The 25181-nt window shown below is 59.4% G+C and overlaps 2 protein-coding genes across 3 annotated transcripts in view; both read right to left on the bottom strand.

The window, feature by feature from the left end:
* The window catches only part of LOC136111191 (uncharacterized), a 73258-nt gene extending 59474 nt beyond the window's left edge, over window positions 1–13784 (bottom strand). Inside the window, exons 1-4 of one of the 2 annotated variants that reach the window (XM_071809840.1) lie at window positions 13524–13784; window positions 12010–12136; window positions 11232–11339; window positions 1502–5481 (exon numbers count right to left, since the gene is read on the bottom strand). In XM_071809840.1, coding sequence (XP_071665941.1) covers window positions 4268–5481; window positions 11232–11339; window positions 12010–12136; window positions 13524–13706 — 1632 coding nt within the window. In that variant the 5' untranslated portion in view covers window positions 13707–13784 and the 3' untranslated portion in view covers window positions 1502–4267. Of the gene's footprint in view, window positions 1–1501; window positions 5482–11231; window positions 11340–12009; window positions 12137–13523 lie in introns of those variants that run through there. The other variant, XM_071809858.1, reaches the window with a different exon arrangement.
* A 7965-nt stretch (window positions 13785–21749) lies between these two features.
* CHRNA10 (cholinergic receptor nicotinic alpha 10 subunit) lies at window positions 21750–24554 on the bottom strand. Its single transcript, XM_065834575.2, has 5 exons — window positions 24494–24554; window positions 24122–24267; window positions 23505–23659; window positions 22372–22904; window positions 21750–22234 (listed from the first exon to the last, which is right to left on the bottom strand). Exons 1-5 carry the CDS (start codon window positions 24552–24554, stop codon window positions 21750–21752), a joined length of 1380 nt encoding a protein of 459 aa, XP_065690647.2.
* Between the last annotated feature and the right edge of the window lie 627 nt (window positions 24555–25181).

Here is a 25181-nt window from a genome sequence, read left to right as displayed (position 1 = left end):
CAGGTGCCATAAATAACATACCCTTTACATCAATGGTGGCTAAAATTTGACGGGGCTGTTCCTGTGTCGTGGAGATCAGTTCAGCTATGTTAGGCATGGCTGCTGACAAGGGTCTTGTGCCTGCATTTAAATGCCGATACTCGATTGCATTTTCCATTTGACTTGTGAACTGGCCACACTGGGGAATTATAAAGAGAGTTTGCATTATTACTCCCTGTTCCTGCAGTTCCCTTATAACCAGAGTAATCCCTTCTCTCGCTTGCAGCCCCAGGGGACAGGGTTTCACACCCATGGTTTTGGATGGGGGAATGGCAGGAGCAGTTTGCAAAAGCCTTTTCATGACTGCCAGAGACCCGAACTTCAGTTCCCCACGTGCAGAACCCATCCAGGCTGGGGCTTGGACCATCCAAACACATCAGTAACCCACATCTGTTTTTTGTGGGGGACAATCCCACTCTGGTCTGCTGTTTTGGAATTTAAAGCAGATATTTGGGCTCCTGTGTCTACCACGAAAGTGACCGGGGTTTTGAAAAGGTCAAGAGGGAAAGTTACCAGCAGTTACCAGTTTCCATGAGCCATCTGAAATATACCCACGGGCCGTCCCCCAGCTCACTTGCTGGTGCTGGTGTAAGAAGTTTCAGGACTTTGGAGTGAAACGAAGAAATAAACTGAAGAGCAGAGTCAATCATACTGTTAAGTGATATCTTTATCAACACTGGGGATCAGCCTCCATAATTGCTCCAGTGCCTCGATGCTCTTGCATTGCTTATATTCACATCATTATTACATATGCATTGCAATTTTTGAAAATTTTGACATACATCTATACTAAGAGATAATTGATGATGTTAGTAATACTTGTTTACTTTCTTACTTACAATACATCTATTATTTGTTAAATATAAACTAAGCGCTCTGCTTCTAAACAATGTATTACTTAATCTTCTGTCTCTAGCTTGTCATGCAAGAGAACCTAAGACTTGAAAAATATCCCTTTGTTTGGCAGGTAGTTAGAAAGCTTTCATCATGCCTATTGATTAACGATGGCTACATCCTTTGCAACTTAGTGACAGTATCCATTAATTTGGTAGCTTCTCTTCAGGAGGGCTGGTAAATTCCTCTCTAGGGGTTGTGGGGCTCTTTTCCTTTCCCGGCTGCCTTTCATCCTCTTCCTTTGCAAAAGCATCGCACAGGCTGCCCTGCAAACTTTCTGGGATTTGGCTCTCATCAGCTAACGATTTCTCAGCTTGTCACTGCTTCAACCATTCTGCTTCCAATTCTGTCTGCAGTGAAATAATCAACTCTTGCAGAGATTTACTTTCCTGCTGCTCAGTTTGTCTTTCTGGGCAGCTATTAATGCAGCTCCCAAAACACCATAAACCATCCCCTTCCCCTTTCTGAGCTTAAATGTGTTTTCTTTTGCCAAGTCTCTTATACGTTCTGCTACAATGGCTGGGGACAACCAACGTCCTGAGGCCCAGCTGAATACTTTTGGGGTTGGGCAAGCTTTACAATCCTTTAGTAACTTCAACATCGGGGAGCAGTCAAGGTCCTAAGTTGAGATAAAGACTGATAATAGGATAGAAGAGGAAAGGAACAACGACAATGAGAATGATATCAGAATATACAAAACAAGCAAAGCACAACACAATTGCTCACCACCTGCTGACCGATGCCCAGACTGTTCCCAAGCTGTGGTGCCCCCAGCAAACTCCCTTCAGTTTCTATACTGAGTGTGACATCATATGGAACAGGCCTTTTGGCCACTTTGTTTCAGCTGTCCCGGCTGTGCCCCCTCCCAGCTGGCAGGGCACCAGAACATGAAAAGTCCTGGACTGCTCAGCAACAACCAAAACATCCATGTATTAGCAACACTCTTCTCATCCTCAATCCAAACCACAGAATCAAACCAGCTACTAAGAAGAAAATTATCTCTGTCCCAAACAAAACCAGGACAGCCCCCACAGCCACCCCGCAGAAACCCCCATCGCCCCACAGGCCCCTCAGCAGCAGATTCAGGGGGTGCCGGGCTGCGGAGGCGGCTGCAGGCTGGGGGTGCCGTGGGTGCGCTGGTGAGCCAGCATGAGCCTCTCCTTCCAAAACCGCTTCTCGCAGACACCGCACTGGAAGGGCTTGGCCTCTGCCGGCCCACCTGCTGGGGAAGGACCCCTCTCTCCTGCCATCCACCCACCAGCACCACCAGTGGGCTCCAGTGCACCCACTGCTGGCTCTGCAGGTGCTGCTCACAGCTGTGGGTCTTGTTACAATTGCTGTATAAGTAGGGTGTCTCTCCAGTGTGGATGCGCTCGTGGATGATGAGCGTCTGCTTCTCACGCCATTTTCCAGAGACTTGCCTGCAGGGAACCTGCGCAGCTCCAGGCAATGGGGGCCTTGCCTGGCTACAAGCAATCGCCCTCCCCTGCTGAGGCACACGCAGTGCTACACGGGACCAGCGTGCCGGGACTGAGAGCACGTGTAGAAATGCGGACCGGACAGTAGGTGCCATTGTCTGGGAAACGATATCCCAAAATATCTCCAAAATACCTCATAAAAGACTGTATGACCATGCCATAGGGCTGGCATGATCCGGAGACCCCCACCACTGACAGGTATTACGTATGTACCTCTCTGGGATGTAAGGGGTGGTCATTTTGTGAGTGACGGACGAGCTGCCTTCCTGAGATGCACCACCCCCCTCCTAGAGAGAAAACACCGCTGGATCCATCCATGGTTGTAGGTGTCTCTTGCAAATCTATCCCCACTGCTCGCTAGGTTTCCTCCTTTCCTGTCTGCTTCTTCCTGTCCTATCGCTATTTTCTTACCATAGCATACAGACATCCATTTACAGAAGTATTTAATTAAGTTCCTTAGTTAAGCGACATTTGACCTCGTTGGCATCTTATTCTCACTCTCGGCATAATTAATTAATCCCTCTGGCTCAAGGCTTCCCAGACTGTAACGGGATTATGTGAGTTTATCGCCAAAGATCATCTCTGCACATCCAATTCTTTATATTGCTTGGTGTGCTGGTCTGACTGAAATTGAGTTAATGTTCTTCTTCCAGTTCGAAGCCATTCTTTTTCGGACATAGCACGGTCATTGTTTGAATTCTGTTTCAGAACAAGAAGATAGCACTCCAGGACACAGTTAATGTTCTTGATTGCTGTTTTCTGAGAGCCAAGGTCTCTGAGCTCTCTGCCCACAGGTGAGAGACCTTTCTGCCTTTTGTGCATGTTGATGGTTTGTAGCTGCTTTGTTTTCCTCAAGTAGACACAAGTCCAGTGAATGTGAGCAGAACTTGACAACACACAGTTTAAGATTTCAGCACATTTAGCTACTAACCAACTCAAAGCGGACAGCATACTACAAATCACAATCTTATACTTCTAAGCGATTAATTCTATTTAAAACTTATTTCTTGAAGCTAAATGACTGATACAAAACCTCAATTGGGCTCATCTAGTGATCTCAGTAAAACTCGTGGGTTGAGATGAAGATAGCTTAATAGAAGATGAAAGGAATAATGACAATGACAATTATAAGAATATATAAAACAAGTGATACACAACACAATTGCTCACCACATGTGGACTGATGCCCAGCCCGTCCCTGAGCTGTGGTGCCCCAGACCCAGTTTCTGTACTGTCCATGACATCAGATGGTAAGGAACAGCCCTTTGGCCACTTTGTTTCAGCTGTCCCGGCTGTGCCCCCTCCCAGCTGGCAGGGCACCAGAAGATGAAAAGTCCTTCACTGCTCAGCAACAACCAAAACATCCATGTATTAGCAACATTCTTCTCATCCTCAATCCAAACCACAGAATTAAACCAGCTACTAAGAAGAAAATTATCTCTGTCCCAAACAAAACCAGGACATCCCCTCACAGCCACCCCACAGCAGCCCCCAGCGCCCCACGGGCACTTCAGTGTTGGATTCAGGGGGTGCCAGGCTGCGGAGGCGGCTGCAGGCTGGGGGTGCCGTGGGTGCGCTGGTGAGCCAGCATGAGCCTCTCCTTCCAAAACCGCTTCTCGCAGACACCGCACTGGAAGGGCTTGGCCTCTGCCGGCCCACCCTCAATGGGGAAGGACCCCTCTCTCCTGCCATCCACCCATCAGCACCCCCAGTGGGCTCCAGTGCACCCACTGCTGGCTCTGCAGGTGCTGCTCACAGCTGCGGGTCTTGCTACACTTGCCATGAAAGTAGGGTGTCTCTCCAGTGTGGATGCGCTTGTGGATGATGGGGGTCTCCTTGCCACTGAAGGTCTTGCTTCAGTCAGTGCAGGTGAAGGGCTTCTCCCCGGCGTGCGCACGTCGGTGGCTCACAAGGTGATGATTGTGAGTGAAGCTCTTGTTGCACTCGGTGCATGAGAAGGGCTTCTCCCCCGTGTGGATACGCTGGTGGTTCAGCAGGTGCTGCCTATGGACAAATTTCTTCCCGCAGTCGGTGCAGCCAAAGGGCTTCTCCCCACTGTGGATACGCTCATGGCTCACCAGCTGGTTCTTCTGCCTGAAGCTCTTCCCACAGTGGCTGCAGGCGAAGGGCTTCTCACCACTGTGCACACGCTGGTGGCTCAGCAGGTTTGGACTGTGGGCAAAGCTCTTGCCGCAATCCGTGCAGGTGAAGGGCTTCTCCCCAGTGTGGATGCGCTGGTGGCTGATGAGGTTCGTCTTCTCCCTGAAGCTCTTGCCACAGACAGTGCAGGTGAAGGGCTTCTCCCCGGTGTGAATGCGTTGGTGGCCGATCAGAGTCTTCTTCTCCGTGAAGGTCTTCCCGCAGTCGGTGCACGCAAAAGGTTTCTCCCCACTGTGCACACGCTGGTGGCTCAGCAGCCGTTTCTTGCAGCTGAGGCTCTTGCCACAGTCAGTGCATATGAAGGGCTTCTCCCCGCTGTGCACACGTCGGTGGCTCACAAGGTGACTCTTGTGACTGAAGCTCTTGGCACAGTCAGTGCAGACGAAGGGACGCTCCCCGGTGTGGATGGTCTTGTGCATGACGAGGGTTGCCCTGTGCCTGAAGCTCCTTCCGCACTCAGTGCAAGCAAACGGCTTCTCCCCGGTGTGGACGCGCTGGTGGATGATGAGGGTTGTCTTCCGTGCGAATCTCTTGCTGCAGTGGCCACAGGCAAAGCGCTTCTCTCCGCTGTGCACACACCGGTGCTTCAGCAGGTTCTGCTTGTAGATGAAGCTCTTGCCGCAGTCAGTGCAGTGGAAGCGACGCTCACGCATGTGGCTCCGCACGTGGACATCCAGCGCAGACTGGCTCTGGAAGCTCTTGTTGCACTTGGGGCATGTGGAGGGGATCAGCTCCAGAGGCTGAGGATCTGTGAGATGGTGGATGAGGGGGGACCCCAACTGGATCCCCCGGCTCCCACCTGGCTGGTCCCACACAGAGTCCCCGTGCTCCATCCCTGGGAGCGGGGTGGTGGGTGCTGGCAGCCCCACCAGGACCACCTCAGGCTCCCTCTGCACCGAAGGGCCAACAGCTATAGGGGAGGAGAGACCGGGGTCAGTGCTAGGGACAGGATGGGCATGTGGGATGACTCCCCTGGGTAGCAGCACGGGCATGTCACCCAGCCCCGACTCTTCCAGGTGCACAGAGCACCTGGGGCAACGGGACAGAGTCCCTTAAACACCACCCACTACACAGTCCCCTGGTAACCACCTGGCACAGGGCTCCGGTCCCTCTGCCGTTCCTGAGGGGGCTCTGGCGCACATGGTGTCTCTTCTCGCTCCATCTTGCAGATGATCTCTGGTTTGTCGCTGGCCCAGCCTGTCCGGGGCACAGAGAGAAGCCCCCTCTCCCGCACTGCCGGGACAGCAGCACCGGCCCCGCACCCACAGCCCCAGCATCCCCCCCACCCCGCTCCTCTCTCCTGCCCCTGCCAGGCTGCGGCTTCAGCCCCCACATCCCTGCCCCTACAGCCTCCTCTCGCCTCGCCCCCGTCACCTCGGCCACTCTGCTGCACACAGGACACCTGGGAACAGCTCAGAGCTGCGCCTGGGAGGTTTAGACTGGGTGTGAGGAAGCATTTCTGTGCTGAGGGGGTGGTCAAACCCTGGAACAGGCTGCCTGGACAGGCAGTCGATGCACCAAGCCTGTCCCTGTTTGAGAGACATTTGGACAATGCCCGTAACAACACGCTGCAGCTTGTGGTCAGCCCTGAAGTGCTCACGCAGCTGGACTAGATGAGCATTGTAAGTCCCTTCCATCTCAAATGGGCTGTTCCATCCCATCCCATTTTCTCTCTCAGGACCACTCTCCACAGCAGGCCTGGAGGGTAAAACCTGCAATCACAACTGATACGTCAGTGCTCAGGCAGCAAAGGGGACAGCTGGATTGTCCCTTTCAGTGGCTCCAGCTCACTAAAAGAGCTGAAATCAGGCTCGACCTCAGCCCAACATCACCAGAGAGAGTCCTCACCCAGCGAGGCGACCATCTCGTAGTTCTCCAGCATCACCTCCTGGTAGAGCTGCCGCTGACAGCCCGACAGCTTTGCCCACTCCTCGGGGGAGAAGTAGAGCGCCACGTCCTCAAACGTCACCGACATCTGCAGCAAGAAGCACACCCGGCTCAGCATGCCCCACTGTACGGTTGCTAAACACCTCTGCAAAATCCTACTGCTGTCAAGCGGCGCCCCACTGACACTGGGGGATCCAACATCCCATGGAGAACACAGGGAGCATCCTGTGCAAGGGAAGGGTGAGGACAGAGGGGCGGTGTTGGCATGTCCAGGTGGTACAGCAGCGTCACTGCAGCACAGGGGATTTGTTCAGTAGGTCCCTGGGTTGGGAACACCCCACCAGCTGTGCCAGGAGAAGGGCAGGGCTGGCAGGCTTACAGGCAGGTTTCCCCTGCTTGTGCCAGATCGAGGACCCACACCAGAGCAGTGGGGACTGTGCCCTGTCCCCCATCCATCCCACAAGCCAGATCACCCACCAGGACCGGGCACAGCACCGTGACACAAGGCCTGGCCCGAGGCCTGGCAGCAGGCACGCTCCTGCCTGCCCCTGCCCGTGGTGCGGCTCAGCGGGCAGGAACGGGAGCACCCTGCACCGCACCGGGTCTCAAACCACTTCTCTCCCACACCTCCTGTACCAACCAGACTCCCAACCCAGCGGGTCCCATGGGTGTTTTGCCGCAGCTGCACCACAGCACCAACCACAGCAATCCCAGCCCATGGTGTCCCCAGAGCCGGGGCCGTGCCTGACCCCCACCTTGCCGCAGCAGCCTGGAGCCCGGCGCGTCGCTGCTCTCGGCGGGGAGATGGAGGCCCCTGCAGGTTTTGATCCGGGAAGAGGGAGGTGGGATGCTCCGGATTCCACACGAGGTGCCTGTCCCGTCACCAGCCGCACCAGCACAACCACGACAGATGGTCCCTGCAAGCACAAGAATTTCATTAATAAATCAGGGGCACAAGTTCTCCCACCTGCCCACAGCTGCCTTCCCTGCACCCCGAGCCTTCACAGTAATTGGGAAAAGGACCTACTAAAGAGCGTCACCCACTGACCCGGCTATCTTGCCGTAAAGGCAAGAAAGAGCCACGAAAAGAAAGGTGTTTTGGAAGCTCCCGAGTACCCAAATCTTCCTCTGGTGCCCCACAAGGGCAGCAGGAAGATGTGCGGGGGTGTCCCGGGGGTCTGAGCACCCGGCCCGGCCCCAGCCCAGCCCTTCCCAGCGCCGGGGCCGCCAGGGCCGGATCCAGGGGGCCCGGGCGGCTGGGACACGGAGCAGCGTGTCCGCGTTGCACGGGGGCCACGGGGCGAGCCGGGGAAAGGCCGGAGCGCCGGGGGGAGCCGGGCCCTAAGGGGAGTCCGGGGGGGTCCGGCAGGGCTGGGGGGCGGCCGGCGGAGGGGAGAGCACGGGAGAGGCCGTCGGGGCCGGGGTCCCCTCCCGGGGCCGCCCGCCGCCCCTACCTGCGCCGGGGCCGCGCCGCCAGCCCGGCACGGACAAAGGCGGCGCCGGGAGCCGCCGGCAGCGTCAGCCCGGGAGGGCCGCCCGCCGCCGGTGCAGCACGGGAGGTGTAGTGCTTGTGTTTCAAGGGGAAAAAACAGAATGTCTTTAGTGTTATGAGACAGGGTTGATGATAAAGGAGTCCAATGCACGTCAGCATTTTGAGACCTAACATGGAACTAAATATGCTAAATTTAGCCTTCAACAACAACAACAATTGGTGCAAGTATTGCAAGGCAGACTGCAATCGCAGCAGAAGATGATGACCAGAGCTGTGGCCAAAAATGATGTAGCAGTGGCCACAGAGGCGTGCAGTGATCTGGCTTTTTCATTCGCCGTTGATGAAAGCACAGACAACGCAGACACAGCGCATCTATCCGTTTGTATAAGAGCTGTCAAGGCAGACTTGTCTGTCACCGGGGGGCTCTTGGATGTAATGGCCATTCACAGGAAGACAACGGGGAAGGACATAATTGATGTGGTGGAGAAGAACATAAATAATCATAAATTACCCTGAGAACAGCTCCTGGGGCTAACGACTGATGCCAGACCTGCAACGTGTGGAGAAATAACAGCCTTGGTTGGACTAATGAAGGAGAAAATGCAAAAAAGGAACTGTGACACACCTCTGATAACGTATCGTTGCGTTATCCATCAAGAAGCTCTGATGGTGTGTGCACAAGTGCAGGCACGTCGCAGGAAGAGCCAGAGGCCACAAATGCACTTGCAAAGAGCAAGTTTTCTTTTAGTTCCCTCTCGACCGGGGGATCTCCGAAGTAGCACCTGAGCTCCCCCGCAGAGGTAACACAAGCGGGGACGCAGGCGCTGCTCAGTTCAGCCCTGGGAGAAGATCCCTGGGCCTGCCGAGCTCGCCTGTATTTCAAGGTTCCAGGCAGGCGCAGCCTCCCGCTCTTTCTCACAACAAAGCAGGAATCTCAGCCATAGTGATAAGCTGTCGAGAGGTTCTCACAGGCCTATGTGAGGTTCCCCATTCTTCCGCTATATTCCCATACAGTGGACATCCAGATCGATCAATAAGGATCTTCCATGCCATCAGCATCATGCTTCGTATTTGGAGACTCGCGATCTGACGGCTGGTGACAGAGCCAGGATGGAGCTGGGGCAGAGCTGGGACAGACAGGGACAGAGACCCATTCTGGTTCTGCTCCGTTTCGGGGAGTTCTGTTTGGCAGTGTCATCAGTTCCGCCTTTTGCCATCCTGCCGTGTTGCAGGGACCTCTGAGCCTTTCAGCCTTTTGTGAACGTTGATGTTCTGTAGCTGCTTTGCTTTCCTCAAGTCGGCGCAAGGCTGTTGAATATGAGCAGAACTTGACAACACACAGAGATTTCAGCAAATTTAGCTACTAACTAATGCAAAGCAGACAGTATATTAAAAATCACAGTGTCTTATACTTCTAAGGGATTCATTCCATTTGAAACATACTTATTGAAGCTAAATGACTGATACAAAACATAAATTGGGCTCATCCAGTGATCTGAGTAACTCCCGTGGGCTGAAATTAAGACAGTTTAATAGTACAGAAGAGGAAAAGAATAATGAGAATGCAAATGATGTAAGAATATACAAAACAAGTGATACACAACACAACTGCTCACCACACGTGGACTGATGCCCAGCCCGCCCCTGAGCTGTGGTGCCCCAGGCCCACTGCCCCCAGTTTCTGCACTGACCATCACATCAGATGGTAAGGAACAGCCCTTTGGCCACTTTGTTTCAGCTGTCCCGGCTGTGCCCCCTCCCAGCTGGCAGGGCACCAGAAGATGAAAAGTCCTGGACTGCTCAGCATCAAACAAAACATCCATGTATTAGAAACATTATTCTCATCCACAGTCCAAAATACAGCACTAGACCAGATACTAAGAGGAAAATTAACTGTATTCAATCAAAACTAGGACATGCTCCCACAGCCCCCCCCGGCACCCCACGGGCCCTTCAGTGTTGGATTCAGGGGGTGCCGGGCTGCGGAGGCAGCTGCAGGCTGGGGGTGCCGTGGGTGCGCTGGTGAGCCAGCATGAGCCTCTCCTTCCAAAACCGCTTCTCGCAGACACCGCACTGGAAGGGCTTGGCCTATGCCGGCCCCCCTGCTGGGGAAGGACCCTCCCTCTTCTGCTGGCCACCCTCTGGCACTGCTGCTGGGCCATGGTGCACCTGTTGGTGTTTCTTCAGGTGGTGCTTCCGCCTGCAGGTCTTGCCGCACTCGCTGCACTTGTAGGGCTCCTCCCCGGTGTGGATGCGCTCATGGATGGAGAGGGTCTTTTTTTGCCTGAAGGCCTTGTGGCAGCGGGTGCAGGTGAAGGGACGTTCCCCTGTGTGGATGCGCTGGTGCCTCACCAGGTGGCTCTTCTGCGTGAAGCACTGGCCACAGTGGCTGCAGGCAAAGGGCTTCTCCCCGGTGTGCACACGCCGGTGCCTCAGCAGGACGTTGGTCCTGAAGCTCTTGCCACAGTCAGTGCAGTGGAAGGGACGCTCCCCGGTGTGGATGCGCTCGTGGTTTATGAGTATGTTCTTCTCACAGAAGCTCTTGCCACAGTGGCTGCAGGCGAAGGACTTGTCCCTGGTGTGCGTACGCTGGTGCCTCTGCAGGTTCCTCCTGTGGTCATAGCTCTTGTCACAGTCAGTGCAGGTGAAGGGCTTCTCCTTGATGCGGAGGCACTGGTGGCTGACCAGGTGGCTCTTCTGCCCGAAGCTCTTTCTGCAGTGGCTGCAGGCGAAGGGCTTCTCCCTGGTGTGCACACACTGGTGCCTCGGTAGTTTATCCTTGTGGTCGAAGCTCTTCCCACACTCGGTGCAGTGCGAGGGACACTCACCTGTGTGGCTCCACACATGGACATCCAGCGCCTTCTCGCTCTTGAAGCTCTTGCTGTTCTTAGGGCACGTAGGGGAACTTGTCTCCAGTGGCCCAGGGTCTGGGAGCAGGGGGTAGTGGGGTGCCCCAAACTGTCCCACATGGCTCCTGCCTGGGCGGTCATGGACCGAGTCCCCCTGCCACATCCCACCTGGGTTGGATGTCTTCAAGAGCAGAGCAGTGCATGCTGGCAGCTCCTCAGGAACCCCCTCGGCATCTCTCTGCATCTCAGGGCCGACAGCTGCTGGGAGGAGAAGCTGGGGTCACTGCGAGGAATGGGATGGGCACGTGGGACAAGGACATAGGGAGCAGCAAGGGCACCCTGCCAGCCCCCCAGCCTGCCTGGGGCACAGAGCACCTGGGCAAGGAGACGATGCCTCTGGACTCCTCTGCTCCCCACACTGGTGGTACCCACCTGGCACAGGGCTCTGGTGCCTCTGCTGCTCCCCGGGGGGCTCTGGCACGCACGGTGTCTCTTCTCGCTCCATCTTGCAGATGATCTCTGGTTTGTCGCTGGCCCAGCCTGTCCGGGGCACAGAGAGAAGCCCCCTCTCCCGCACTGCCGGGACAGCAGCACCGGCCCCGCACCCACAGCCCCAGCATCCCCCCCACCCCGCTCCTCTCTCCTGCCCCTGCCAGGCTGCGGCTTCAGCCCCCACATCCCTGCCCCTACAGCCTCCTCTCGCCTCGCCCCCGTCACCTCGGCCACTCTGCTGCACACAGGACACCTGGGAACAGCTCAGAGCTGCGCCTGGGAGGTTTAGACTGGATGTGAGGAAGCATTTCTGTACTGAGGGGGTGGTCAAACCCTGAACAGGCTGCCCGGACAGGCAGTCGATGCCTCAAGTCTGTCCCTGTTTGAAAGACATTTGGACAATGCCCGTAACAACACGCTGCAGCTTGTGGTCAGCCCTGAAGTGGTTGCAAAATTGGACTAGATGAGCATTGTAGGTCCCTTTCAATTGAAATAGGCCATCCCATCCCATCCCTTCCCATCCCATCCATCATCTTCTCTCCCAGGAACACTCTCCACTAGAGGCTGCTGACAGGTTAAAACCTGCAATCACAACTGGTATGTCATCGCTCAGGCAGCAAAGGGAACAGCTGGATTGTCCCTTTCAATGGCTTCAGTTCACTTAAAGAGGTGAATTCTGTCTGGACCCCAGCCTGGCAGTGTCATAAAGAGTCCTCACCCAGCGAGGCGACCATCTCGTAGTTCTCCAGCATCACCTCCCGGTAGAGCTGCCGCTGACAGCCCGACAGCTTTGCCCACTCCTCGGGGGAGAAGTAGAGCGCCACGTCCTCAAACGTCACCGACATCTGCAGCAAGAAGCACACCCGGCTCAGCACACCCCACCGCATGGTTGCTAAACACCTCTGCCAAAATCCTGCTACTGCCGAGCAGCGCCCCACTGACACTGGGGGCTCTGGCATCACGAGGGCACCGCTGGGAGAGCTCAGAGCATCCTGTGCAAGGGAAGGGTGAGGGCAGAGGGGCGGTGTTGGCACAGCCAGGCGGCACAGCATGGTTACTGCAGCACGGGGGATTTGTTCAGCAGGTCCCTGGGTTGGGGACACCCCACCAGCTCTGCCAGGAGAAGGGCAGGGCTGGCAGGCTTACAGGCAGGTTTCCCCTGCTCGTGCCAGATCGAGGACCCACGCCAGAGCAGCAGGGACTGTGCCCTGTCCCACATCCATCCCACAAGCCAGATCACCCACCAGGACCGGGCACAGCACCGTGACACAAGGCCTGGCCCGAGGCCTGGCAGCAGGCACGCTCCTGCCTGCCCCTGCCCGTGGTGCGGCTCAGCGGGCAGGAACGGGAGCACCCTGCACCGCACCGGGTCTCAAACCACTTCTCTCCCACACCTCCTGTACCAACCGGACTCCCAACCCAGCGGGTCCCACGGGTGTTTTGCTGCTGCTGCACCATGGAACCAACCACGGCAATCCCAGTGTAATAGACTTAACGATATATTTGTTAATCAAACCGGTCTAAATGGATATGTTATCAGTGGCTGTGAAACCTGAGCGTATAATATTAGTACATGCTGCCATTAAACAATGCAAGCTGTATGTAGTCTTTGTAAAAAAAACTTGTTCCACAGATATGTGTAAAAGCCTAATTTAGTGTACCCTGCAGAACATTCAGGAAGAGACTGACAGAGATAAGGGCCCAGTTGCATCCTTGTGTGAACGGGATAACGGGGTCTTCAGCACAAAGCGGAAGGAAAACCAGCTCATGCCACTGGAGCCTTGGCCAAACCCAGCGTGCTAGGCCAAAGATAGAAATGCACGACAAAACGGACCGCAGCCTGCATTCAAAAGACCCCCGCCCGTGACCACCCGGAGACACTGCGCAGGCGCAACAGGAAAGAGCCAAAGCTGAAGACTATAGATATAATTCCTTGGAACTCATTTTAATAAGAACGGCCTTTTCAAGGAAAAGTTACGAATTTGTATAGGCGTTCCTGGAATAACCATGAATATGTAATCCTTTACCACATTTAACCAAGCTTGCTGCTACTGGAAAGGCGCGCCGTGGTGGAGCGCAGACTCCCCGCTTGTCCAGCGCTGTTTTGCCCGCTTGCCACTTGCTACAATAAATTCTAAGCAATTTATTCTGACGAGTGCACGCTATTTATCGTGATCGTCTGCAACCCCAGCCCGTGGTGTCCCCAGAGCCGGGGCCGTGCCTGACCCCCACCTTGCCGCAGCAGCCTGGAGCCCGGCGCATCGCTGCTCTCGGCGGGGAGATGGAGGCCCGTGCAGGTTTTGATGCGGGAAGAGGGAGGCGGGATGCTCCGGATTCCACACGAGGTGCCTGTCCCGTCACCAGCCGCACAGGAGCAGCGAGGACAGATGGTCCCTGCAAACACAACATTTTCATGAAAAATCAGGGGCACAAGTTCACTCACCTGCCCACAGCTGCCTTCCCTGCACCCCGAGCCTTCACAGCTACGGGAAAAGGACCCACCAAAGATCACAGTATCACAGTATCACAAGATCCCACCCATCGACCCGGCTGCCTCGGGGTAAAGGCAAAAAAGAGCCGTGAAAAGAGGAGTTTTGGAAGCTCCCGAGTTCCCAAACCTCCCCCTACCTGCGCCGGGGCCGCGCCGCCAGCCCGGCACGGACAAAGGCGGCGCCGGGAGCCGCCGGCAGCGTCAGCCCGGGAGGGCCGCCCGCCGCCGGTGCAGCACGGGAGGTGTAGTCCTGCCGCTCCGCCCCGCTCGGCTCGGGGGGGCGGGCACCGGCAGCACCGCTGTGTCCTTGCGGCCCCTGGACCCCTCCGGTTCTGCAGCCGCCGCTGCTCGAAGCTGTGGGGGGCGCGACGCCGGTGCCGGGTCCCACCGGGACTGGGGGGCGGGGATGCGAGGCATGCCTGGAAATGGAGTCCGAGGTACGGGGGGCACCGAGGCACGGCAGGACATGCAGGGGGGCAGGCGGGGTGCTGAGGTGTCACGGGGGTGCTGGGGCGGCTCCCCAGGGGGTGTCAGGGATGGGGGGTGTCTGTGCACCAGCGACAGGTGCGGACTGGGTGGTGGGTCAGGGATGGGTCTTCCCAACTGGGCAGAAGTGCCCTGTCCTCGGGGAGGGGACAGGGGACCGGGTACCCTGTGCTGGGACCAGTACGGGCAGCCTGGAGGGTCCCGGACCCATTTCCTCCTGCTGCCCCTTCCCACGATTCTCCTGGAAACCGCCCCCTCCCCTGGCACTGACGAGAGGTTTACAGCGACCATTTCATTAAACATTTTCACAATAACTCATGATCCTGTTCCCAAAACTGTAACCAAGAGAACTCTCCAAATGCAGTGACAGTTCAGAAAACCAACACGGGTTTATTGCAGCGCGGGGTGCATGGGGATCCCCCCTCCTGACATCACGCTGAGGATCAGGAGCACACTTGTTCTGTTCGTTACTGGGGAGTAATTATAGGGGAGGCGGGGAAATAATTGAAACAGCGCAGTTCTTTAAGTTGTCTTATGTTTTAGCATTAGAAGAGTGATCCCTTCTGATTTCCACCCGGTCTCTGTGGTTTCCTTTATTCTAGTGTAGTGGATCCTGGAATCGACTCCCGCACGTTTCACAGCTGTGTTGATTACCGGGGATACCGCACAGGGTCCTTTCCACCGCTCGTTCAAAGGTTCGTCCTCCCAGGTCCAAAGTCGTACAAGCACATCCCGTGGCACAGCTGCTTTCTCCTGAATACACCTATGTACTGATGAGAAAGTTTTTTCCAAGGACAACATATATTCAGTAAGCATTTGGCTCCCCAAAATGTGCATTTGACCACGTTTTCCTGCTTTTACTTCTGCTATAAAATGTGATGAGATCCTGCCTGGAGCCCCAAACCATGGTGCGATTGCATTCCGTATTTTCTTTGCTACTTCCCTAGCTTTGTTAGTCCAGCATGGGAAAGCTTTAGGCCATCCAGCAAAGGTATCTACTAATACCGAGATACGACTATCACACTTTAGTATTCCAGAAAAATCAATTTGCCAATATTCTCCTAGAGTATTCCCTCTTTTTACCTCTCCAGGTGGAGGCTTTCACTCTATTTTAGGATCATTTTTACAAGATATCACACATTGTTTCACTATTTGATTAGCATAATTTTGCATTTTAGGTCCAGTTGTATATCTTTCAACATTTGCTATAGTAGCATCTGCTCCCATTTGGGTTATGTGCAATCAGGGCACCCATTATCACTCCACGCTTTCTTCGGAGTTTCGTCGGCTTTATGATTACCTCGTATGATTTCAAGTTGTCCGGATTGGTGAGTGCAGGACGCTGGCAGCACAGAGAACATTGAATTGGGTGGAGGGTGCCCCTGCGTGTCCATCACAGCAGGGGTGAGGGATCCTGAGGAGGGGTCTCGCCTCAGGCTCCCCTGCCATCCATGACACTGCACGGGCCAGGGGAGGGCATGGGAGGACACTGGGTGTCACAAGGTGGGGCTCTGCCTGCCCCACGGTGTCACAAAGGGGCACAGCAGTCCCGTCACTAGGGAACCAAGGAGGTCGCTGGGGATCCACATCGCAGTCTGTGCCATGGGGCACTTTGAGCTCCCCAGCCCAGCGGAGCTGCTCCCGCTCCTGATGCTGGTCCCGCAGCTCTAGCTGGTCTCCAAGATGCTGCAGGCCAAGCCGCTCCAGGTGGGTGATCGCTGCATGGCACCCAACACGGAACAGAGGGACCTGGACACGCTGGAGAAGTGGGGCCATGAGAACCTCGTGAGGTCCAACAGGGCCAAGTGCAACACCCTGCACCTGGGTCAGGGTAACGCCCGGTATCAATCCAGCTGGGTGGAGGGATGGGGAGCAGCCCCGAGGAGAATGACTTGGGGTACTGGGGAGTGAAAGATGGGACATGAGCTGCCGTGTGTGCTGGCAGCCCAGAAACCCCCCCGTGTCCTGGGCTGCATCCCCAGCAGCGTGAGCAGCAGGTTTGGGGGATCCTGCCCCTCTACCCGCTCTGTGAGACCCCCCTGCAGTGCTGGTCCAGCTCCGGGTCCTCAGCACAGGACACACATGGAGCTGCTGCAGAGGGGCCAGAGGAGCCCCAGGAATGACCCGAGGCTGGAACAGCTCTGCTGGGGACAGGTGAGAGAGCTGAGGTGTTCAGCTGGAGGAGAGAAGCTCCGGGAGACCTTAGTGCGGCCTTTCTGGCCTGAAAAGGGGCCCATGAGAAAGATGGGACAGACTTTTGAGCAGGGCCTGTTGTGACAGGACAAGGGGTGATGGGTTAAACTAAAGCAGGGAGATTCAGGCTGGACATGAGGAAGAAACTGTTGCCCTGAGGGTGGTGAGAGCCTGGCCCAGGTTGGGCAGAGAGGTGGTGGCTGAACCATCCCTGGAGACATCCCAGGCCAGGCTGGACGGGGCTCTGAGCACCCTGAGCTGGTGAAGATGTCCCTGTCATGGCAGGGGTGGCACTGGGGAGCTGGGAAGGTCCCTCCAACACAAACCAGCTGTGATTCCATGAATCTGTGAGCTGCACTGCACCATGGGGTGATGTGGTGTGTGGAGCTGGGAGCTGCTCCCATCTCACCCAGCTCCTGGGTTTCCTGCAGAGGTGGTGGAAGAAGTCGAAGCATCAGACGAACCTGGCAAGAGCCCATTGGGAGGAGCAGAGCGGTGAGTGGCCCCGGCACTGAGCGCCCCACAAATGAGCGACACCCCACGGCAGCCCTGACCCGGGGCTGCAGCCACTCACTGTGTCTGCTCCCTCAGCACCTTCTTTGCCAGCAGACAGAGGAGTGGAGGAGCCCACTTCAACCCTGGGGACGTGGTGAGTGCTGGGGGAGACCCCCAGGTGCTGCCGCAGCCCCTCAGCCCCTGTCCAGCACCCTAAGGAGGGGGTGCTGTCTCTGGGTTCTGCCGAAGGCGCCGGGGTGCAGCGGGGTCTCTTCCTTCTCCTCCTGCACAGGGCCAGAGTGGAGGTGTCGTGCAGGGAGCGCCCGTCCCCGCGAGCCCCGCTGGCCTCCATGGACTCCCTGGGCTCCCTGTCGAGGAGCAGCTTCTCTTCCCTGGGCTCCCTCTGCTCCTTCCTGGAGCCCTATCCTGGTGCGATGGCAGAGCCGGCGGCGCTTGAACAACTGGAACCCCCCTGGTCCCCCAAGGCTGTGGAGGGACCATTGCGGGAGTCAGGACCAGCCCTTGGCCAAGACACCGCACTGGGGCTGCCAGTGGGGACAAAGCAAGATCAGAGCCCCAGGGATGGCAGGGACAGGGCACAGAGCCCCAGGGACAGCAGGGACAGGGCATGGAGCCCTGGGGACAGCAGGGACAGGGCACAGAGCCCCAGAGATGGCAGGGACAATGCATGGAGCCCTGGGGACAGCAGGGACAGGGCATGGAGCCCCAGAGACAGCAGGAACGGGGCATGGAACCCTGGGGACAGCAGGGACAGGACACAGAGCCCCAGGGACAACAGGGACAGGGCACAGAGCCCCAGAGATGGCAGGGACAGGGCATGGAGCCCTGGGGACAGCAGAAACAGAGTATGGAGCCCCAGAGACAGCAGGAACGGGGCATGGAGCCCTGGGAACAGCAGGGACAGGACACAGAGCCCCAGGGACAGCAGGGACAGGGCACAGAACCCCAGGGACGGCAGGGACAGGGCACAGAGCCCCAGGGACAACAGGGACAGGGCACAGAGCCCCAGGGACAGCAGGGACAGGGCACAGAGCCCCAGGGACAGCAGGAGCAGAGCACAAAGCCCTGTGAACGTGGAGCCGCCCCCCCACATCTCCCCAGGCACGGCCACAGCCAAGAGGAAGCTCGTCCTGGAGCTCATCCACACTGTCCGCGCCTTCCAGGCGGTGACCGAGCGGCGCCACGAGCAGCTGCGGGCAGAGCTGGCCCGGTGGCATGGTGCGGTGGGTTCCCGCAGCGGGACCCCCCCGGGGGACCCCTCCATCCCCACTGCCAGGGTGAATGAGCAAGTCCAGCTGGGGCTGCCGGGGGCCAGAGACCATTCCGAGCACCTTGGAGAGGAGCTGCCGTGGGTGGACGTGGACATGGACGATGCTGTGGATGGTGACGAGGACAAAGATAAGGACGCAGGTCCAGACAGAAGCAGCTCCGTGGAGCTGGAAAGGAGAAGCCCCATGGAGTCAGGCAGGAGCAATCCTGTGGTGCCGAGCAGGAGAAGCCTCGTGGAAGAGAAGAGGAGCAGCCCCGTGGAACCGCAAAGAAGCCACAACACAGGCCCAGGCAGGAGCAGCTCCATGGAGATGGACAGTCACATCTCGGTGGGGCTCAAATGGAGCAGCCCCGTGGCGCGGGGCAGGAGCACCCCGGCGGAGCCCAGGCCGCGCTGGTGGGTGCCCACGGCCGGGACACGCGGCCGGGTGGCCCCGGGGCTGCGCAGGGCAGCACGGTTCCTGCGGGACGGCTGCGCCCGGCTGTGGGGCTGGCTGAGGGGCTGGTGGAGACGCCGCTGCCGGCGCCCCCGCGTCTTCTTCTGCCAACCCCCGTGGTGGCAGCACTGGTCCCAGAAGAGCAACGGGTTCCACTACTACTGAGGGACCGGGGGCGTGGGGCTGGGAACCCTCCTAGGACACCTCCTCCCATCTGATTTGTTAAAACATTAAATGTTTTCTGTGCTGCATCCAGCCATCCCACAGCTCGGGGTCTGACCCCCTCAGTGCCCAAACCCAACAGGACGGGCTGGCACCCACAGAACTGCTGGGGGTGAGGATGGTGGTGCTCCAGTGGACGTGCTGGTGTCTGGGGACCTGGGTGGGCTGGAGAAGTGGGGTGACAGGAACCTCATGAGGTCCAACAAGTGCAGAGTCCTGTCCCGGGGAGGAACCAGCCCAGGCACCAGCACAGGACAGGGCCACCCGGCTGGAAAGCAGCTCGGCAGAGAAGGTCCTGGTGGGCGCCACGTTGGCCATGAGCAGAGGTGCCCTGGGCTGCATCAGGAGGAGCGTGGCCGGCAGGCCGAGGGAGGGGATCCTCAGCTGGGAGAGCTGGGGTGTTCACCTGGAGAAGAGCCGGCTCAGGGGGATCAGCCACGTCCAGCAATCATTGCAGGGAGTGGGCCGGGCCGGGGTCAGGTTCTTCACAGCACTGCCCAGGGCCATGGGCACAAAGTGGAGCACAGGAGGGTCCCATGAACATGGGATGGGTTGGACTAGATGATCTCCAGAGGTCCATTCTGCAAGTCTTATGTCAGGAAACACTTGTCAGTGTGAGGGTGCCCAAGCCTTGGCACAGGTCGCCCAGAGAGGTGGTGGAGTCTCCATCCTTGGAGATGCTCAAAACCAGCTGGACAGTGTCCTGGGCCACCAGCTCAGAAGGGTGGATGAGCTGGAGCTCAGAGGTGCCTCCATCCTCATGAGTCCAGTCCTGTCTCTGCCCCAACATTGGGATGGTGCCTCCCTACCTGAGCAGACACAGCCCAGGGCCCTGCGTGGCTCGACAGCCCCTTCCCCAGCAGCAGCCCCAGCACATCCCCAGCCCTGTCCCCAAGCAGTGCTGGGGGTGTCCAGCCCCAAAACGCTGGATACACCCACCGCAGGCTTGTGCTGCACTCATGCGCTGGGTCTTGTTCCAGTGGTGACCCCCACGAGGGACCTGCCACCACCTCAAGTCACCGTGGTTTGAGGATGGGGAGCGGAGCTGCAGCAGCCAGAGGGGCCGGGGGGGCTTGTCTGGGGGGGCCCCCCCACACTCCGAGGACAGAGCAGGGCGCCGCTCCCCTGGGGCTGGGCAGGGGTCCCCGAGGGGCTGGGATCCCCCGGGACTGTGGCTGTCACGGGCTGGGCTGTGCGGCCACCGATGGGCCCTGGGACTGCCCTGCCCTGCCCGGGGGGCAGCAGCTCCAAGGCTCCCGTCGGGCCCCACAACCCCTGCCCAAGGGAGCTCCTGTGTTTGTCATGGAGGTGTCGAGGGCCAGATCCCTCCACCCCCCAAGAAATGTCCTTTCCCCAGACAGTGCCCAGAGAGGATGGGGTCGGGGTGTCCCCCCTCCCTCAGGACCCTCCCTGGGGCTGCCAGAGCCTGGAGCAGCATCTCGGGGGCTGTAGTGGAGCGGGTGCCTGGGTGGGAGGGTTGGCAGACACAGGTGGGGACACAGGAGGGGACAGGAGGTAACTGGCGGCACCTGGAGTGGTGGCTGCAGCTCAGGGTGCTGCAGGGTTTCATGTGTGGTTTTGGGGTGATGGAAGACACCCTTGAGCTACATCAATATCTTGATACACCTGGTTTATATCAGCACTGGGGTGGCCAGCAGGCCCAGGGCAGTGACCGTCCCTGTGCTGGGACCGGGGGAGGCCAAACTGCCAATGCTGGGGGCAGTTCTGGGCCCCTCACGCCAAGAAACCCTTGAGGTGCTGGAGCGAGTGGAAAGAAGGGACCGGAGCTGGTGAGGGGCTGGAGCACAAGTGTGATGGGAGCAGCTGAGGGACCTGGGGGGTTCAGCTGGAGAACAGGAGCTGAGGGGAGACCTTCTGATCTCTGAACTGCCTGAAAGGAGCTTGGAGCCAGGGGGGTCGGGCTCTGCTCCCCAGGAACAAGCGCCAGGAGCAGAGGAAACGGCCTCAAGTTGCCCAGGGGAGGTTGAGGTTGGATGTGGGAACAATTTCTTCCCCAAAGGGCTGTGGGGCATTGGAACAGGCTGCCCAGGGCAGTGCTGGAGTCACCAGCCCTGGAGGGCTGGACAGACGGACATGAGGGTCTCAGGACATGGGGCAGGGACAGGGGTGGGGAACGGTTGGGCTTGATCTTGAGGGGCTTTTCCAACCAAAATGATTCAATGATTTTATGATAACTGGGGTACTGGGATGGCTTGGTGAGCAGAGCCCTGCCAGCCAGCAGCTTCCACATCTATATGTGTGTCAATATAGGTCTCTCTCTCTCTATATATATATATAATCTATATATACATCCACATCCACCCAGGGAAAGGCTCTGCCTCTCTTACCCCTCTCTCACCCCCCTGCAGAGCTCCAGATGGGGCTGTGAGGACCAGGCATGGCTCCCTGGAGAGACGGGTCCCCGCGGGTCCCACACCGCTTTGCTGCCCCCCCGTGCACACCGCCAGCCCATGACGCCGGTTCTGGTGCCGCAGCCCTTCCCGGGGCAGCGAGATCCCGGGACACCCCCAGGCTGGAGAGGGAGCACACGCTCCCCAGGGTTTATTTCCAGTTAGTTGGGTTTCTCGGGCACAGGCTGCACTGGGGGGTGTGGGCGCACATCTTGGCGCATCCACCGGGGAGGTCGGGACCCCTCGGTCCCTGCCAGGGTGGGGGTCCCGCTGTCGGGTTCCTCTTCCCCATCGCTGGTGGAGCCCCCACCCTGCAGCTCCACGGGGGACCAGGGGGTGTCTGGGACCTGCCACCCTCACAGGGCACCCAGCGCCACTGCTGCCCCCGGGCTTTGTGGCAGGGGGCGCAGGGGGTGGTGGGTCTGCGGGGCCATCAGGCAGCTTTGCCCAGGACCAGCACGCTCATGAGGAAGACCATGAGGAAGAAGACCCACATGAAGAATCGGTCCATCACCTTGGCCACCTTCTTCCACTCGCCGTTCCGGCGCTGGGAGGCCCGGTGACGCCGGAAGCAGCCGGCGATGTAGCCGACGTTCCTCAGCAGCCCGTCGTGATGGCACAGGCAGCGGTCGCGGGGGCAGCCCCCCGGCTCGGCACCCGCCTCCCCCTCCCCAGCGCTCTCCCCCGACACGCCGGCGTCCCCCCTGCCCGCCCGCCTGCCCGGCGCCCGCTGCGGGCTCTTGCAGCTCTCGCCCACCTCGTAGACGCAGCAGAGCCGGGCCATGTGCTGGAGGATGAGCCGCCTGGCCCAGGGGGGCACGGGCCGGGCGCCGGGGCCGCAGTGGTGGACGTTCATGATGAAGATGGTCAGCGCGGTGGAAGCCGTGATCATGGTCATGGTGGCGATGTAGTACTTCCCTGCGTGGGCAACAGGTGTTGACGCCGCGGTGGAGCGGCAGAGACCCCGCGCCCCTGTCCCCGCGCCGTAGCCCCCGCTGCAGGTGCTGCCCACACGCCGGTGCCCGGGGAGCGCCCAGGTGGCCGCCGGGGCTCACCGATGAGCGGGACGCTCTCCGAGGGCGGCATGCTCTCTGCCACCAGCAGCTGGAAGACGGTGAGGGCCAGCAGCACCGTCACCCCCAGCGAGACCTTCTCCCCGGAGTCGGTCGGCAGGTAGAAGCCGAGCGGTGCCAGGAAGGAGACCATGATGCAGGGCAGGAGCAGGTTGAAGATGTAGAAGGACGCGCGGCGGCGGAGGAGCAAGGTGTAGGTGACGTCGGGGTAGGGCTCGGAGCAGCAGCCGTAGGTGATGACGTTCCTCGTGGCCGGCATGCCCAGCACCTCCCACTCCACGTTCTCCATGAAGTCCGTGAGGTCCCCGGTGTCCAGCCGGTTGTGGAGGTCGATCTGGTTCCCGTTGTAGGTCCAGGAGCCGAAGGTGAGGTGGCACTGCTGTCCGTCGAAGGGGAAGTAGGAGACGTCCACCTTGCAGGAGCTCTTGGTGATGGCAGGCGAGTCCCACGTGATGTGCCCGTCGGAGCGCAGCACCACGTTGGTCTCCACCGAGCCGCCGAATCGGTCATCGGCGCTGGGAGAGGGATGGCCCCGAGTCCCACACAGAATCATTTTGGTTGGAAAAGCCCCTCAAGATCATTGAGTCCACCCGTTCCTCACCCCTTTCCCTGCCCCGTGTCCTGAGAACCTCATGTCCGTCTGTCCAGCCCTCCAGGGATGGTGACTCCAGCACTGCCCTGGGCAGCCTGTTCCAATGCCCCACAGCCCTTTGGGGAAGAAATTGTTCCCCACATCCAACCTCAACCTCCCCTGGCACAATCTGAGGCTGTTTCCTCCTGTCCCATCACATGGGGCAGGGTCTGCAGGGCCAGGGCCAAGTGCCTGACCCCAGCGGAGTGTCCGTGTCCCTTTCCCATGTCACCCCCCCAGAGGAGTGACAACGTCCCAGCTGGCAGGTGGGTGCCAGGCACACTTGGCTGCTGCCACCCCCTTGTCACCCAGTGGGGGTGACCACCGCCCTGCACCCCACACCAGCCCCCCCCGCTCCCACCCCACATGCAGCTGTGCAGCCCCGATGTTGGCACCCCCCCCCCATCCCCTTCCCAGCCCCAACCTGAGCGCCCCCAGCTCTGGGAGCAGCGTTTTAGGGGTGGGGGGTGCCAGCACAACCCACTTGTTGTAGAGGATGATGTCCGGCCGCCAGACGTAGCTGCTGGGGATGCGGATGCTGTCGATGCCGCCGTAGGCGTCCTTGTCCCAGGTGAGGTGGGCGTCCAGCCAGGCCTGGCGCACCCACAGGTACGAGGTGAGGACCTGGTTCCTCTCGTCCTGCCGAGCGGGGACGGTGGGCGCGGGCTCAGACCCCGGACAGAGCCCCCAGCCCAGCGGCCGCTCGCGTGTCCCAAGGGGCTGAGCTCCCTTGGACAGGGTTCTGTTGGCTTTGGGGGGTTGGAGAGGTCTGAGCTGCTTTCAGGTGTTCCAAGCTCACTTGGGTGGGGTGTGCTGTTTTTGGGGGGGTCTGAGCTGTCTTCAGGTCATCTGAGCTCATTTAGAGCCGTCTGAGATGTCTTCAAATGGTCCAAGCTCACTTAGGGGGGGTGTGTCCTGATTTTGGGGGGGTCTGAGCTGTCTTCAAGTGGTCTGAGCTGACTCGGGGCACCTGGGCTGCTTTTGAGGGGTCTGGGCTGGTGTTGAGGGTTGAGCATCAGCTCTGGGTCCAGCAGGACCCCCCGGGTGTGACCAGGAGTGTGACAGCGACAGCCCCGCGTCACCCGGGCCGGTGCCGCTCACCATGTCGATGATCTGGGAGAGGGTGACCTGCAGGGTGACGTTGAGCGCCCGGTCCGTGTCCTCCACGGGGCGCAGGGCGCTGGAGTAGTTGGCGAAGAGGTCGTGGAGCAGCTTGTACGCGAACCTGCCCTGCGCCGCCCGGCAGCCTGCGGGACCCGGAGCTGCGGCTGCGAGCACCGGGGGGCGGCCCGACCCCCCCGGGGACCCCCTGAAGCCGCTGGCAGCTGAGCAGGGTGGGGGAGCACCCCGGGACCCCTGTCCCTCCTCCCCACCAGCCCCAGTCCCCCAGCCCTGTCCCCCCCGGGAATCCGGGGGACCCTCTCCCTGCACCGGGGAGGGTCAGCGCCCCTCGTCACCCTCCCGGCCGCTTACCCGGGGCCAGGAGGCAGCTGGCGAGGCAGAGGGCGAGCAGCGGGCGAGCTCCGCGCTCCATCCCCGCGCAGTCCCAGGGGACACGGGGGGACGCGCTGCCTGCGAGCGCCGGGTGACGTCAGGGCCGGGCCAGGGCGGGGGGGCACGGCCCCCCCAGGGAGCGACAGTCCCGCTTCGGGGAGCCCTGGGGACCCCCGAGGGGACCTGGCGGGGACCGGGAGCACGTTTGGGTGCAGCTGAGCCCCTCCGGGCCGGGCCGGGTGCTGAGCCCCCCGGCAGTGCCGCGCTGCCCATGCTCGGGGGCGGCTGTGCCCCCAGCACCCCAAACATCGCTCCCACCGCTCGGGGCCGGGACCGCGGTGACAAGGACAGTGAGGTGGGCTGGAGCCGACAGGGACAAGGTTGCTCCTCCCCACATCACCTGGAGCTTCTGCCGCCTGAGGCACCTCTGGCCTGGGGGCTGCGGGGAGGACGGGGGGGTTTCTCCCCAAAATCCTGGCCCAGAGCGAGCTGGGGGAGGAAACCCCGGGGCTGGAGGGGTGACGGCTCCCCGAGCGCAGCGGGACCCAGCCAAGCGTGGGCCGGGGCAGCGGGAGGAGCCGCGGGGGACAGGGAACCCCCAGGCGAAGGGGCCGCCCTGCCCGGCCCAGCGTGAGCTCCCGCGGCTCCGGGCTCGGTGAGAGGGTGA

This window comes from Patagioenas fasciata, chromosome 1, assembly GCF_037038585.1.
Source record: "Patagioenas fasciata isolate bPatFas1 chromosome 1, bPatFas1.hap1, whole genome shotgun sequence".
NCBI lineage: Eukaryota > Metazoa > Chordata > Aves > Columbiformes > Columbidae > Patagioenas > Patagioenas fasciata.
This window is presented reverse-complemented; position numbering and strand designations above follow the sequence as displayed.